The 16,992-nt window shown below is 34.7% G+C and overlaps 1 protein-coding gene across 1 annotated transcript; it reads left to right on the top strand.

Annotated features, from left to right (window-relative positions):
- Positions 1–1,791: 1,791 nt before the first annotated feature.
- On the top strand, positions 1,792–15,185 carry LOC106879276 (cyclin-Q). The gene is made up of 6 exons (XM_014928771.3): positions 1,792–2,302; positions 5,527–5,624; positions 8,039–8,124; positions 8,952–9,084; positions 13,164–13,391; positions 14,645–15,185. The coding sequence occupies exons 1-6, from the start codon at positions 2,239–2,241 to the stop codon at positions 14,726–14,728; spliced, it is 693 nt and encodes a 230-aa protein (XP_014784257.1). The 5' UTR covers positions 1,792–2,238; the 3' UTR covers positions 14,729–15,185.
- The last annotated feature ends 1,807 nt before the right edge of the window (positions 15,186–16,992 follow it).

Genomic DNA, 16,992 nt, shown 5'->3' with positions numbered 1-16,992 from the left:
TCCTACCTTCTACCACTACATAGAGATTATGGCCGTCTGGCAGCTCAATTTAGTGTGGGATGCTATTAATTTGATTTTGATTAATTTACAACAATAACTGAATCGTTTTTCCCAACCAGTTCTGTTGCTGCAAAGTAGCAAACTCGAGGATGTTGATGTCCTCCTCCATGCAGTAGCAAATTGCAGATAAAAGTCATTGTGACTCTACCTCTGGAGGGACATTCTTGATCAAAACTTTGGTCACATGTTGACCAAGGTAGGTCGGAATTAAAATTAGTTTTTCCGACTGTAGAGTGAGTATCGACAGCTCTTTTGCTTTTTCTTTGCTGTCGAAGCGAACCTGTATTGTGGCATATTCGTTCCACCATAACGAGCGCAAACATTTTTCTATGAGTTTTTGGAGTGCTTGTTCTGGTCTGCGTGTTTTTGCGTTTATAATCTTGTACACTATTGTTCTCTTTTGTGTGGTCTTTATGATGTTTTGAGGAATGTTTAGGTGTAGACTTGAGCCCTTTTCAGTAAAGAGGACTTTTGTTTGTTTTATTTGTTCTGGTGTGAAATGTAGAAGGGTCTTCTTTTTTTTTTTTTTGTTTCAATGCTTCTGCGAAATTGTTTTTGGCAGTAGTGTTGGTGGCAGAGGTGTCTGTTTTTGCAGTAGAAGGTGAAGTTTTAGTGGTAATGATGGTCTTTTCTTTCGTACAGTTTGACGGCTTTGCAACGGCATCGTTGTTGTTGCTGGTGGTAGCAGTGGTGGTGGTGGTGGTGGTGGTGACAGGGTTGTTAACGGTCGTGGTTGCAGTATCCATGACGCTGACAGCGTTCACTTTTAAGTCTGTAATACTTGTCATTGATTCATTTGTTTTTTTCATTACTGTAGTTGTTTTCGTGTGTGTGCGCGTGCAGGATTCATTCTTTTTGTCTCCTAGCGTTTCAAGGCTAGGGAAATGCTGGTCCATGAAAGAATTTGCCGATCTTTCGGTACTAGACCACCATAACTTCTGGTCGTTGTGCGCACGCATACTGATTACATCATCTATAGTGCGTTTATTTTTAAATCACTTGAAAATATGAAAAGACAACATTAAATAGAAAAAAAAATGAATGGCCCACTAAACTCAAACCTTCTCTCCTCAGATTCATACAGTTCTCAAACTTTAAACACATAAACACACTATACGATAATGTAATCAGTATGCATGCGCACAACGACCGCAAGTTATGGTGGTCTCGTCCCGAAAGGTCGCCAAGAATTTGACCAGCGTTCTATAACAACATTTCTCGACATTTTTTAATGTCGAGAAGAAAATATATAGATTTAAATAAGATTGAAACTGTCCCTAGGGGCCAATTCCTCCCTCAAACGAAAGTTGGGTGCTTCACACACCTTATGGACAAAAATGTTAACAAAATGTGGGCTCTAAATGGTCAAAAAAAGGATTATCTTCGGAGCCGATGCGACATCACGTCAGTCGATAGATAGATAGATAGATAGATAGATAAATATCCTTTTGAGGTCGATAAAATAAATTCCAGTTGATTACTGGGGTCGATGTAATGGACTTTCCCCAATCCCACCCCCACCTGAAATTGCTGGCATTGTGACAAAACATAGAAACCAATACTAATTATTTCTAGTTAACTTTTTAAAGTTCACTGCATTAAAATATTATTACTATCTCTCTATCGTTAGTATGCAGGTGGCGTCACTGAGTAATTTCTTTCCGTTTCATTTCTCCTTATCTAAAATGTATGCAGTAATGATTTAATTTTGTTTTGTTTCGTTTCGTGTTAGAATTGGGAATCCCGATAACTCTGCAACGAAAAAATCACTCGTATAAAATAGGAATTGCCTCCCTTCAAATGTACCAAAATAATTCGGATTTTTTTTTTAATCGAAGTTTTTTTAGCATAATCAAATATTCTAAAACTACTCTGCTTTATTAAATTACTGCAGCATCAAAATAAACCACATCTTACTTATATGAAAATAAGTAACATATGTAAACTATATGTTGAATCTAAATTCAAAGAAAGATAATTTCATAATTGCAGAAGGTTACCAGCACAATTAAGAAGTAAAGTTTTGACAAATCAAAATAATATAATACTTTACTGTATTTATATATTTATTGATTTACTATTTTTATTGCATTTCTAAAAATCATTTATAGCTAATGATATACATTAGATTTTCTACTAAACTACAGATAACACATTTATTCAAAACAACGACTAAAAATGGCGGAAGGTGAAACAGATTCCCGAATCCATTTCAGTGCAGTAAAATATATTCACCAAGCAGGTAATTTCGTTCTCAAAATGATTTTGATTTACAACCGTTTGGCTGTGTAATTTTTCTCTTTAAAAAATACTGTAAGAAAAAAAAAAGCATCAGTAACAATAAAAGAAATACTTCTAAGCAGACGCGTTGTAAAACGTCCAGCTGATTTGACGACGTTGTTTCAAATCATGGGTAAAGAGGTATTGTTTTTCTTATGTTGTCAATATTCTTGGGAAAATCTTGAATGGTGTTAGTTCGCTCTTTCACTTAAAAATATATAAACTCATCGAGTTAAAATAGAAAAATTATTTGATATTAAAAGGGACGCAAGGGTTGCTTGGAGAAGCAGAAAGTCATGGAAAACATGTTGAGGTTCTGGCCGAAAAATTCTTGAAAATTAGCCCTGAAGATTTTACGACGCTAAAATATATATTAGCCACTCTTTGTGTCTATTTGTATAAAAACAATACTGAATAGCCTTTCTTATGTCAGAAAAACTTTATTACCACTGACCGCTTTTTCTGTTTATTAAATATTGTTTTTAGTTGTCTTCTTATGTTCGGCCCTACTCGAACAGGCTTGTATGATCAACAGCATTCCAACCATGACCATCGCGTAATGTATCCCGGGCTAATGTATTATTTTCTAAGATTAGGATGTGGTTTGATGGATCTTTGTCTAGTATTTCTATCAGATCGAACGGCCCATTGACTTGTTTGCTTTCGTAAAGCCAACTGAAACAAACCAACAAAACACAAAACTAAACAGATAAAAGTCCGTAGTACTGTCTGCAATAAAGATGTCATGGTACATGTATTATCTTTGCATTACCACTGAAGAAGCCTTAACCTAAGACAAATCCGTGGAGGAGGGGTCTTATAAAAGTCATACAAGCAAGCTATATAAGCTGCATGTTGCAACAATGAAACATAAATTATGTTCTCAAAACTGATCTGGTAAAGTTGGAAAGAGTAGGGAATGGCACAGGAAAAAAAATAACGAAATAAGCTTGCTCTTAAATATATAATACAGTTTAAACATTGAACAAAGAATTATCATGTTATTCACCATTACACCATACAGCTAAACAGCAGATCTGTGAAGTTTGAATAAAATCCATTTACATTTACTCGTATATGGGATGATGCAGCATACTACAACTACGGGCTCACAGACACTGTTTCTTCTCAATCTCTTTTTATACTAGTATAGCAACCTCTGCTGTTATATATATTTTCTTTAATTGCTATTTCCTTCTTATGAAAATGATTTATGCTCTAAGCACAAGTTAATTTTTATCACTTTATTTAACCTTAATAGTGAATTTTTGTTCAGTTTCTATCTCTGGTTCTACTAATCTTTTTTTTGAAATCCTCCTATGTTTAACAGGTGAAAGGTTAAGTACTCAGTGTATAAGTTATCACACTGTGTTCATGTAATCTAACTAATCTGTCTCTCTCCTCAGTCAAGGAGAATTGCTATCTCCTTCCCCTTAATCCATTCAATACCAATTCATTCAAGACTACCCTTGGTTCTGTGGAGGCGCAATGGCCCAGTGGTTAGGGCAGCGGACTCACAGTCATAGGATTGCGGTTTCGATTCCCAGACCGGGCGTTGTGAGTGTTTATTGAGCGAAAACACCTAAAGCTCCATGAGGCTCCGGCAGGGGATGGTGGCGAATCCTGCTGTACTCTTTCACCACAACTTTCTCTCACTCTTACTTCCTGTTTCTGTTGTGCCTGTAATTCAAAGAGTCAGCCTTGTCACACTGTGTCATGCTGAATATCCCCTAGAACTACATTAAGAGTACACGTGTCTGTGGAGTGCTCAGCCACTTGCACGTTAATTTCATGAGCAGGCTGTTCCGTTGATCGGATCAACTGGAACCCTCAACGAACAACAACAACCCTTGGTTCTATGAAACAAACTTCTATTTTAAAGTGATCTAAATTAAAATCTTCCATCAAAATTTCAAGTTAATTTAGGTTTTAAACACCAACTTAATAAGGACAAAGTTATTTTTTTAAATACTTCATTATCTTCAAAATTAATTGAAACAACGATAGTGTATTACAATAGAAATATGGTAAACAAAAAGATTAAACAAAATACTTGAAAATAAGATACAGTAATCCTTCACCATATCAAAGTTCACCTATCACAGTTTATCATTTAAGCTTACGTTGATTCCTCTGTGGTGTTGTTTTGCATTTATAATAAAATAAATATATACAAATTATAAAAATAACAATAAAAAATATACAGTTCAGTACCGTTCTTACTTTGCGGATTTTCACCTATCGTTGGGGTTTTTGGAACATAACACCTGAAATAGTTGAGGGATTACTGTAACCCATTATATACTGTTTTGTGATAATCCCAGGTATACTTACTCAGAATTTCAAGCATCCATGCCAAATCTAAGTCTTCATCCCCCTTACATTACCTATTTGTACAGAGTGAAGTTATTTTACAATGTAACATTATCTGAAGACAATCAGACATCAATTTCTAATTTCTTCTTTATAAACTAACCAAAACCAGTCGTAAATTGGAGAAACACAATCACACACACACACATATGACTAGCTTCTACCAATTTTACTCTTGAAATATTGGTCAGCTCCAGAGTACGCTTGAAGACACTTGCCCAAGGTGTTGCACAGTAAGACTAAACCTATTTATAATTATCTAAATCAAAAATTTGCTTTTTTAGTATCTGAATACTAAATTGATTTTTGTAAGAAATTTTATAACCAGTGAAAGTCATTTAGTGATATTAATAGTACTTATTTTCATTTCTTCTAGTTGATTGAAAGGCAATGGAAGATTTTTACTCTAAAATAAGATAAGCTTTGTAAGTTGTGAGATGTGAGTTCTGATATTTTGAAACAGCAAGTTACATGTTGAAAACTTGATTCACAACCTTCAATACACATTTTTTTTTGAAGAGAGACTCAACTCAGTGTACATGAATTAGTCTTATCTAAAACTTGTACTAACGGCTTTTTTTGCTCGCTCACACTAGTATTAGATTTGAATTCTAGTTATTTTTGTGTTCTAAACATTGGTGTGCTAAACTCATATTGTTAAATACCTGTTTCTACCTCATATCAGTCTCAAGTAGTCATAAAAAAAACAAGATTTAGAAATGTCTCATTTCTAACAAAACATTATAATCTGAAAGTAATATGTAAACCTTTAATGTTTATATATATGTGTGTGTGTGTACTTTTTTTTGACAGGTTACAGATTAAAATTGAGTTCAGTTTCTCTAGCAACTGCATCTGTGATCTACCATAAATTTTTCAGAGAAAATTCTTTAAATGATTTCGACATCTATGTAAGTTGTTGCAATTTCATAAAATTTCTCTTGGAGGTGGGGAAAATCAGTTTTTTTCACTTATGTCAATAAACTTTTGTTATAAGTTTTGCCTATCTGACTGATTAATTCTTAAGAGCTGTCAATAACATGTCACCCATTTGTTCACTGCTAGCTAATTAATTAAAACATCTAACATTAAACTTGGATTGAACCTGTTACATTCTTCCAAAATATTTAATTACATTATTATGACTTTAGTATATTAATGTAATAATATAATGCCAGTCTGGTAAAAAAAATAAAATAAATGAAAAAATATCTGTACAAATCTTATGTAACACAGTATATGGGCATATGGTTGTTCTACCAATCAGTACTGATATTGGCTGCAACATCGTACATACACACAACATTTTTCACTCAGTTCAACCAAAGTTTTGTGAGTGGATTTGGTAGGTGAAAACTGAAAGGAGCCCATTGTGTGTGTTTCTGTATATACGTGTGTGTGTATATATGTATATATATATATATATATATATATATATATATAAATTTCAAAAAAGGATAAAACTCTTTTACAAGAATTTTATCAAAAAGCCAGTGTGTAAAAAAATTCATTAGGGAAATTTCTATTCCCAAGAACATAATTATTTGTATATATTTATATAAAGGGCATTATTATAGAAAAATAATAACGCCACACAGTGGACTTCTCAAAAAATAACCACATTTAGTACCTATGCGAGGAAAAAACAACCAACAGAAGATGACCAACTTTCTTTTAAACTTAAGTCTATTTTAAAAGAAAGTTGGTCATCTTCTGTTGGTTGTTTTTTCCTCGCATAGGTACTAAATGTGGTTATTTTTTGAGAAGTCCACTGTGTGGCGTTATTATTTTTCTATAGATGGAATAATGTGTTTGTGTCTCTTTATCTTGATATCAAATAATAGTTGTAAATAAAAATTCAATCACACAAGCAGTGCCATTCATTTCCAATATTCTGAGAACATGTCTGGCTATGGGGAAATACTACATTGCTTGGAAATAGGTGAAGGTTCACAACAGAAAGGGCTTCCAGCCATCAAGTGTCTGCCTCAGTAAACTCCATCCAAATAAACTCATACAAGTATGAAAAGTGAACGTTAAAATGATGATGGTGACTGTATTTCATAAGAGATATATTAAATGAAAGGATTAAGCACTCAGTCCCTACATTGTTGATGATGTTTAGTCTCAAGTCAATTTCTACATTCAAAAGTATTCCCGTTTTGACTGACCTTATTGTGCTCTTCTTTTTTTGAGATAGTAAAGTGTGATTTGTAGGGAAATTTTACTGGTATTTACAGCAGGCTGAGCAACCACAAAGTGTGTTTCCCTCATTGACTTGACTGCCATATTTGTCAGTTACCCAAAAATTGCTTACACCTGTATTTTTTTTTTTTTTTTTTTTTGCTAAGCTAGCACCTAGGACACATTAACATGGTCATCTAAGGCTCTACTTGAAGAGATGTTCAGAACTGAAAACTCCATTTTTTCATGCATGCAGTCTGCTGAACTGAGGAAAACTTGGAAAGGATGCATTGCAAGAGGAAGAATAGTGTTCCTTTTCCTGCCCAACTAGATTCAATATCATAATGGAATGAACAATATTGATCATCGTTAATGATGGTTAAAAGTTGTGACTTTTAATCAATTTAGTCTGTTAATTTTATATATTTCCACTGTAAAATGCTTTTTTTTTTATCTAAATGTGCAAGTCAGAGAGCATGAAATCAGCAATCATTGGGCATTGCATGGTATATTCAAAGTTACAAAATTTTCGTGCACTTTTGTTTAGATGTGAATACTTTGAAAAAGCTACAAATAGCTGAGTTGATAGTGTTGGATTACTAGCCAAAATATGGGTTCTTTGCCCATTCTACATTTTGTCTATAACACTGTCAACGCTACAAAATAACTTTGAAATGGCCCAGCCCACCTAACTGTAAATTATAGCGCAAGATTATAACAGCACACTTGTTAGCATTTGAAGTGCTTGATTCAGTTATTCTTCCTTTAAGTACATCACAGCAAGAGCTAATGAGGTTATGAGACTCACCAACTACTTCATAGAATGCTGACTTAATTCAAATAGAAGCATTGAACTAACACTAAATCTCGAGTAGAAAAGAAAAATTTCCTTAAATATTCTACTTTATAATTCACTAGCTATTCTAAATAAATTATTATAATGCCAGCTTAATTTGTATCAAAATGTATGTGTGACTTTGTTGAGAATGTTACTCTAAATATGAGATATTACCACTCAAAGAAGATAATATGTCCTCATGTACTGCATGTAATCTGACATTGAGAATGTTTTTAATACTTTTAATATCTCACTTAGAAATATGAAGTAAGGTGTTTTTTTTTTTTTTCTTTCTTTCTTTAGTTGATATCTGCTACATCATTATATCTAGCTGGGAAAATTGAAGAAGAGCATCGGAAAATCAGAGATGTTGTCAATGTCTGCTACAGGTGAAACTTAGTTATAAGATTATTTTGGTAAAAAAAAAAAGTTGAGAGAGAAGGTTAGAACTGGTCAAGTTAATACAATTTTGGTTCTGCTGACTGACAGCTCAGTATGTTATATTATGTTGGATAATGTCACTGATGTTGCTGGACTGTGTCACAGGTGAAGTTGTACTGTTTCTTGAGTGACACACTGTATCAATGTTGCTGCTATGTTGTGTCACAGCTGCTGGTTCTACTCTGTTTCTTTTAGTCATACACTGTGTCTGACATTGCCATTACTACACCATGTTTAACATGTTACCTTACTTATGCCCTTTGTATGTGACAAATGTTGAAAACACTTTTGTGATTAACATAAGGTGACGAGCTAACAGAATCATTAGCATGTTGGACAAAATGTTTTGTGATATTTCCTCTGGCTCTTTATGTTCTGAGTTCAAATCCCACCAAGGTCAACTTTGTCTTTCATCCCTTCAGGGTTGATAAAATAAAGTACCAAGTATTGGGGTCAGTGTAATCAACTTACCCACTTCCCTCAAAATTGCTGACCAACATCCCATCCAGGGGCAACTGTGGTGATTTTGGTCACTTATACATCCTGAAAATGAGGTAAATGACCTTGTGAGGCCCAGAACTAAAAAAAATATGAATAACATGTCGTGGTATTTTGACATTCCTACACAGGAAGTACGATGTCTCTTAACCACTTACGCTTTTACAGGAAAGCAACAACATCATCATCATCATCATCATCATCATCATGCAGCTGCCACCAATAGAATACTGTTATCGCAACTTTTTCTTTCATTAAAAATCATTTTTAATTCCAGGACACTACACAAAAGCAAATCACCTCTTGATGTTGGGGAGACATTCTGGGGTCTGCGAGATGCAATTGCCAAATGTGAACTTTATATCTTAAGAGTATTGCGTTTCAAAGTAGCCTTTGATCATCCTCATAAAGTAAGTGACATGCCTAGTTTCATTTCCTTGTCCTTTCAAATGATAGATGACAAACTTTGTAAAAATTCAAAATTATCTTTTAGCTCATTTACACATTAGAATTTCTTCAGTGAAATGATATACAATATATTGAATGGGTAAGACATTAGGGTTTCAGTTATTGGGTGGTTGCAGGTTCAAATTCATTACAAGCATTTTCTTTTATCTCTTTATAAGCTTTACTTCACCAAATTATGGAGAATAGATACTAGAACTACAAAAGAATTGACTATACTTATTTGTAGGGCACAAGCATGGTTGCATGGTTAAGAATTTCACTTCACAACTATGTGATTCTAGATTCAATCCCACTTACTTGAGGAAAGTGTCTTCTGTCACAGCTTCAGTTTCATTTGCTAGACAGAATTGCAGAAAACCTCTCATATATTTCTGCATGTTAGGCATATGTTCTGAGTAAATACTCAGAATACGTAATAGACATTAATAAAGTAAATTATCAACAATATGTTTATATATGTTGACAAAAGAAAATATTTATTTATGAATAAGTATACCAAACCTTTAGTCTTGCTAGTAACATGACAACCTTTCTTGTGTTAATGCCACTATAAAATACACCCAGTACACTCTGTTAAGTGGTTGGTATTAGGAAGAACATCCAACACATCTAGGAAAGCAGTAATTCCAGATAAGAACTTAATTTAGACTGTGAGGACCTGTCCAAACATTTCCAGCATGGAAAATAGATGCAAAATAATGTCAGTGAATAACCAACGTTCCATGTAACAGATTTGATAATTGCTAAGAGATCTCTCTCTTACCATGAAACCTATGATAGCTTGGTTACCTACAAATAAAGAATATTTATCCACCAATGCAGTGTTGAGCACACATTCTCATAACTTGATATTACCATGTATATGTGTGTGTATCTATATAGTCTCACCCATGCTGACATGGAAGGCAGATACTAAACAATGATGATGATGAGATATATATATATATTTACATTCATTCATTATATTTCTTTTACCAAAAGTTTTAACAAAAATGTATCTCAACCCTACATGCATACTTTATTTCATTTTCCAAAGTGGTTAAGTGACTGAGAGTATACGTCTTCCTCTCTGAACCAGTTCATTAGAGAATCAACCTATGGCCAAAGCTGATACTCATTTTCAGCTGAGTCACCTGGAGCAGAGCATGCCACCCAGCCCATGAATCAAACATGTGACCTTATGGTCTTGAGTCCAACATTCTAACTACCATAAAATTCACTCATAAAATGTCTCTAAATATTATCTCAATTACCAGAAGCAAACATGTGCATGGACACACACACACTGTTCACTCTGTAATGACACTGAGCAAAGATATCAGGCTGAGTAAAAAGTAAGCAACGTTTAAAACATGAAATTCACGACAATATATTTCAATAATGCGGAAATTTTATTCATCAAAGCAAGTACAATTACAATCAACACATTTTTGCCGAGTTACAAGTTTGTTTATTCTGGTAACATAAAAATCTGGAGTTCTGGAACTGATGAACTCCTTGAATGCACTTTCAGCATTGGTTTGATTTTTGAACTCCTTCTCTCACAAGAAGCCATCAAGGTGCTTGAAAAAGTGGTAGTCAGTAGGAGAAAGGTCTGAGAAATAAATTGGGTGGGAAAGAACTTCATAGCCAAGTTTCCTCAACTTCTGGAGTGTCATTAGTAAAACATGTGGTCGAGCATTGTCATGAAGAATGACTGGCCCATTTCTGTTAACCAGTCTGGGATGGAGGAGTAGTAGTTTTTCATTCATTTTGGCAATTTCATGACAATATATTTCTGCAGTAATGGTTTTTCCAGATTTTTAAGAAGTTATAGTGGATAAGTCCAGCAGTACACCACCGAACAGTCACCATAACCTTTTTGAAGAGCTCGGCTTTAGGGAAGGTTTTTGGTGCTTCATTTTGATCCAACCACTGTGAAGAATGTTTTTTATTATTGTACAAAATCCACTTTTCACCACAAGATACAATACAGTCGAGAAATGGATCAGTCTGGTTACAGAGAAGAAGCTACGAGCAAATTTCATATTTGCACATTTTTGTAATTTTCATTCAAATCGTGTGGTACCCATTTGTTAAGCTTTTTTGATTTTCTGATCGCATGCAAATGGTTGCAGGCAGTTTTCTGGCTAACCTAAAATTCTTTTGCCAGTTCTCAAGTGGTTTTACATGGATTTTTCTCAATGACGGTCTGTAATTGACTGTCATTGATGACAGATTGCCGTCCACTACACTCACAATTTTCAAGGCTCAGGTCTCCACTACAAAATCGTTTAAACCGTTTTCGAGCTGACCACTCACTGGTCATTGCCTCACCAAACGTTTCATTGATATTGTGAGCAGTTTCAGCTGCTTTACATTCTCTTTTGAAGTTGAATAGCAAAATTACTCAAATATCACGGAGAAATACCTAGCCAAAGATAAACCTCTGTACCTGGCTTTCGTTGACATGGAAAAAGCCTTTGACAGGGTCCCCCACTCCCTTATCTGGTGGTCAATGAGGAAACTAGGGATAGAAGAATAGCTAGTGAGAGCTGTGTGAGCCATGTACAGAGACGCTGTCAGTAAGGTGAGGGTTGGCAACAAGTAATGAAGAATTCCGGGTAGAGGTAGGGTTCCACCAAGGTTCAGTCCTCAGCCCCCTCCTATTCATCATAGTCTTACAGGCAATAACACAAGAATTCAAGATGGGATGCCCCTGGGAGCTCCTCTATGCTGATGACCTTACACTGATTGCTGAGTCACTATCAGAACTAGAGGAGAAGTTTCAGGTGTGGAAGCAAGGACTAGAATCGAAGCGCCAGTGGAGCACTAACAGCACTGTCCGAGCGTGTTCATTGCCAGAGCATCTGTCTGGCTTCTGTGCTAGTGGCCCGTAAATAGCACCATTTGAGCATAATCGTTACCAGCATTGCCTTCTAGCACTTGTGCTGGTGGTACGTTAGAAAATCATTCGAGCAAGGTCATTGCCAGTGCAGGTGAGACGTAAAAAACACCTTTTTGAGTGTGGCCATTGCCAGTACCACATGACTGGCCCTCGTGCCGGTGGCACATAGAAGCACCCACTACACTCTCGGAGTGGTTGGCATCAGGAAGGGCATCCAGCTGTAGAAACTCTGCCAGATCAGATTGGAGCCTGGTGCAGCCATCTGGCTCACCAGTCCGCAGTCAAACCGTCAAACCCATGCTAGCATGGAAAGCGGAAAGCAGACGTTAAACGATGATGATGATGATGATGATCGTGCTTTGACAGTTCCATTTCAGATGATTGTAACAGTGCAAAAAGTATCAATATTAATTTGAGCAAGTCTTTGTCTGTATTATCAGATAATTGCAAAAAAAATGTTTAAAAAAATTCAAAACTCTGCAAAAATCTGGTACAAATTCTTCCTGGTTCAAAACGTTGCTTATTTTTACTCAACCTGATAGAATGAGATCTGTCTTTATGACACTGTTTACATTCTGGTGCTGAATTCTAGGTGCAGAGGTTTAATAGCTTTACATAGAAGCAGTAGAAATTGTGCTTTTCTAACATCAAATTAGTAGCTATTTACTGAATACTATGCATTAAATTAGCATCATGTATTCCATCCCAGTTGCACATACACTTTTTATCATTCTCACCATCAGAAATGTGCTGAACTATTAAAACCTTTTACTGACAATGCCTTTGTTCACAAAACGCATGATATAAGCAAAAATGAATAATTAACATATGTCCTTTTTTTAAAGATGGTAGAATATTGAAGGATCCTCTTTCACTGGTATATAGTATTTCTACAGGGTAACCTATATCTACCTAGATTTGCTTGTCTTACTGATTTTTTTACAGACCTATATTGCTTCAAATTTATATTTATAGGAATATAATTGTATGGATTCATGCCTTTTATTCACAGGAATTATCCTATCAAATGAATAAATGTAACTATTTAATAGCTGGATATTTTTTAGTCAAGTTCGAAATTACCAAAATGTAAACAATTTTAATAGCTGCTTTCATTTTCCTTTATTTTTATAGTATCTTCTGCATTACCTGAAGACTCTAAAAGATTGGTTTCAGCCTCATGTTTGGGATCAGGTCCCACTCACAAGAACATGCTGGTCAGTCCTTCGTGACAGTTACCATGGCAAAACTAGTCTCAAGTTCAAACCGCAGCATATTGCTGTATCTATTATTTATTTATCTATGTTGTGCTATGGTCTGGAGGTACATCTTAACAGAGTAGCTCACACAAAGTGGTGGAGGGTAAGTATGGATTTCATTCTGTTTTTCTTTAGCAATACTGATTTCATATGTATGCATAACCTTTGAGATTTTTTTAACAAGTAGAAATATGGTAATATATTGTTGGTGGTGTTTTATGAAGAGTATTATCAATGTAACTAAAGGAAAATATCTATAACCAAGTTGCTGATTATGACTTCTAATATAAAGCACTTGTTAAAAGATAAATACCACCTTTCCTGGTGGTATTTAACCTTTTTACATCTAATTTACAATGATGCCCTTCCTACTGCTAACCACTCTACCATGAAGTAGGAGTAGAAGCTGTTTTTTTATTAGCATTAACCAAGTAGACTTTTGAGTTCCATTAACTTACTCAGGAATTACATTGAGAAACAATATGTTGTCTTTATTAGATGACAATAAAGGCCACAATAGCTGTGAGAGTAAGATGTTGGTTTACAGATTAATGATTCACCCTCACACACTTGCAATCTGGAATGCCATGCACCTCTGATCTTCTCATTGCAGAGAATTAGCAGACTTCTTTCAGTTTCTTTCCATGTATACCTGACAACTAAGTTCTCTGATACTAACCTTGGTCCTCCTCTCAACCTTTCCAGGTCTTTCTCAGTTTTTATTATTCTTATCTTTTTACCACTTACACCACCATGTCAGCTATCATCTGATCTGTAGCTTGTTCTTAACCATAGATTTAATCTGTGGCTCACAACAGGTCCTCCTCTGTGTTATAGATCTCCATCTCATCATCATCATTATAAATATCACAAAGAACTTCTCTTTAACAGAGAGATCTTTCAATTTCTGTCCATTCCTTCTCCAGCTTGCCTTATCTTTCTAGCTAGCTCTTACTCTATAGTCATTCATCACAAGGCTACACAGTTTTGTTTTATTATTTCTGAGTGTTACTTTCATCAACCAGTGTTTCTAAGGAACTACATTCTCAACTTGTCTAAACTTCCACCTGTCTCTTAACTTTACATAGCTATCAGATTATACATTATAACTTTCTTCATTTCCTACAATTGTTTTACATTCTCCTCTAATTCTTTATCTGTGTGTATGTACGTGTACACACACACACAGATACATATTTTAGTTTATGAAAAAAACTATATGTCCACAATTTAAATATTGCCATCCTAGTAATCCTCATCACCAAAATACCTAACTCCTTTTGTATTAATGATTGATTTGCTTTGGTTAATTAATTAAGAAGCATGTAAATAATGTTTGTAAAATTCTATTTACAGGTGTTTTCTTCAGACTTGACTCTAGACATTATACGAGATGTCATCCTGGATATAATCCAGACGTATGAACTAGAAACTGGTTAAAGCATTTCTACATCAGCTGGCATATATGGTCGCACTTTATGAAACTTCTCATATTGAATTTGTATGTATGTACATATGTATGCTTGTGTATATATGTATGCATGCATGCAAATAGCAGAAGTGACATGCAGTGTCTTCAGCATAATCTAACAGGAAGAAACCAATTTTTTTCTCACCCTACAAGACCTCATTGCCTAAACAGAAGAACTGAAGTGAATATCCAGCAGCATTATTGCCAAGTATATTGCATATATCAATTCAAAGACTCAGTCTTCAGCAGTGACATTGCTAATATTAATATTACACAACTCATCACTTGTAAAAAAAAAAATCTATCTCATATTGAGGTATCTGCATATATCTGAAGTCCCAAAAGGATAAAAACTAAAACATTTCATTTAAAAAAATAAATTATATTTTGTTTCCATTCCACTCTGACATAAAATATTTAATTAGATTTAGTTTACTTACAATTTATCACCAATGTTTAAACTTGAAATTAATTCAGTGTGTCTTACTTTCAATATTTCATGCCATGACTTATTTCAGTGGGGTTAGGGTTTCAAAATATATCTTATCTATCTATATATATATCAAGTCATCCCATAAGTTCAGTTTTAATTTTGAATAAGGGAAACAAGTGATCAAATGTTATATTTAATTGAAATTTAATCATCAGTGTACTTTCCCTGATTGTCCATGACTTCCATCTATTTAGAAGCTTTTTAATCCCATCAATTTAAAACCCTTTTGGTTTCAAAGCGAAGAACTCTGAAATGTCAGTTTCGACCTCCTCCTGACTTGCGAAAGTTATGTCCCCCAAATGATTCTGTAAACTACGAAACAAATGGTGGTCCGAAGGAGCAAGGTCGGGAGAATAAGGTGGATGAGGAATTTTTTCCCAACCAAGCTCGTCAATCTTCTGTGATGTGATCTTTGCAGTGTGGGGTCACGCATTGTCCTGATGAAACATCACTCCTTTTTGATTCACTTAAGTGGGTCCTTTTTTCTTCGAAGCTTGGTTAAAACGCTCTAATTGCTGACAGTAGACTTGAGCGTTGATTGTTGCATTAGGTGGTAACAATTCAAAGTGAATTACTCCTTTGCAATCCCACCAAATAGAGAGAAGAACCTTTTTTCCATGAAATTCCCTTCTCGGTTGTGGTTGAGCTTTTTCCCTTTTAAGACATTTAACATTTCGATAGAAGATCCATTTTTCGTCACCAGTTACGAGTCTATCCAAAAAGGGTGAAATAGGTTCGTGAGAATGGAGAGAAGAGCAGATGTCAACTCGGGATTTGCAGTTGCTTTCAGACAATTCATGAGGCATCCATTTTCCAAGTTGTTGAAGATGACGATGAACAGTTGTATGGTTTGAAATAAGCTTCATTGCCAATTCTTCAACTGATAATGCAGGATTTTCTTCAAGTAATGTCTCAAGGAGCTTATCAAACTCAACTGGACGTCCTGTTCAATCTTCATCTTCAAGGCTGAAATCTCCACGTCTGAATTTTGCAAATCATCTTCTGCAAGTTCTTTCCCATAAACTGAGTGTATGTTTCGAGTCACTTCGGCTGCAGAGTTTCCTTTTATGTGCTCATAAAGCATTATGTGCCTTAAATGCTCTTTGGATATTTCCATGTTAGAAAGGGTTTCAATCAAAGAAATTTTAATTCTACTATTCTGTAAAATAATATTTAATTAGTTTAAATGTACACAAATGCAGAAAAATAATTTTTAATTCCATTAGACATTCTAAAATACTATTAAATTTCATTCAATTTTAAAAAAGGTAAAATCGGACAGAACTTATGGGATCACCTGATATATATATATAATCCAAGAAAGTTAGGGGTTGTGAATCCAACCCACTAAGGGATAATATCTACCCAATTACTATTACACTAGTGTTTTTACCAAGTGCAATAAATGGGTGCGGGTAAAAGGAAATTTTACCCTTAATTTATATAGCAATAAGAAAATGGAGGGGAATATGTGGTACTCATCAACTTGCAAACATTGTATTATGTCAATTTACCTGTTTATTTTTCAACTAAGAGGACAATAAAGACAATATACAAACACATGACATATTGTGTCATATCAGTAATTAAAAAGGACATCTAGTGACTGAAGAAGGGACAATATCTTACAGCTGTTTCAGCTTAGTGTTGACATGCCTCATTCTATCTATATAACTCCAGTAAGCTGGAGCAATTGATAGATGAAATGGATGAAATAGAGGTACATGTATGATTCTCTAG

This window comes from Octopus bimaculoides, chromosome 3, assembly GCF_046866305.1.
Source record: "Octopus bimaculoides isolate indiv1 chromosome 3, ASM4686630v1, whole genome shotgun sequence".
NCBI classification, from domain to species: domain Eukaryota; kingdom Metazoa; phylum Mollusca; class Cephalopoda; order Octopoda; family Octopodidae; genus Octopus; species Octopus bimaculoides.
Note: the sequence above shows the minus strand (reverse complement) of the source record. Positions and strands in the feature narration are given on the sequence as shown.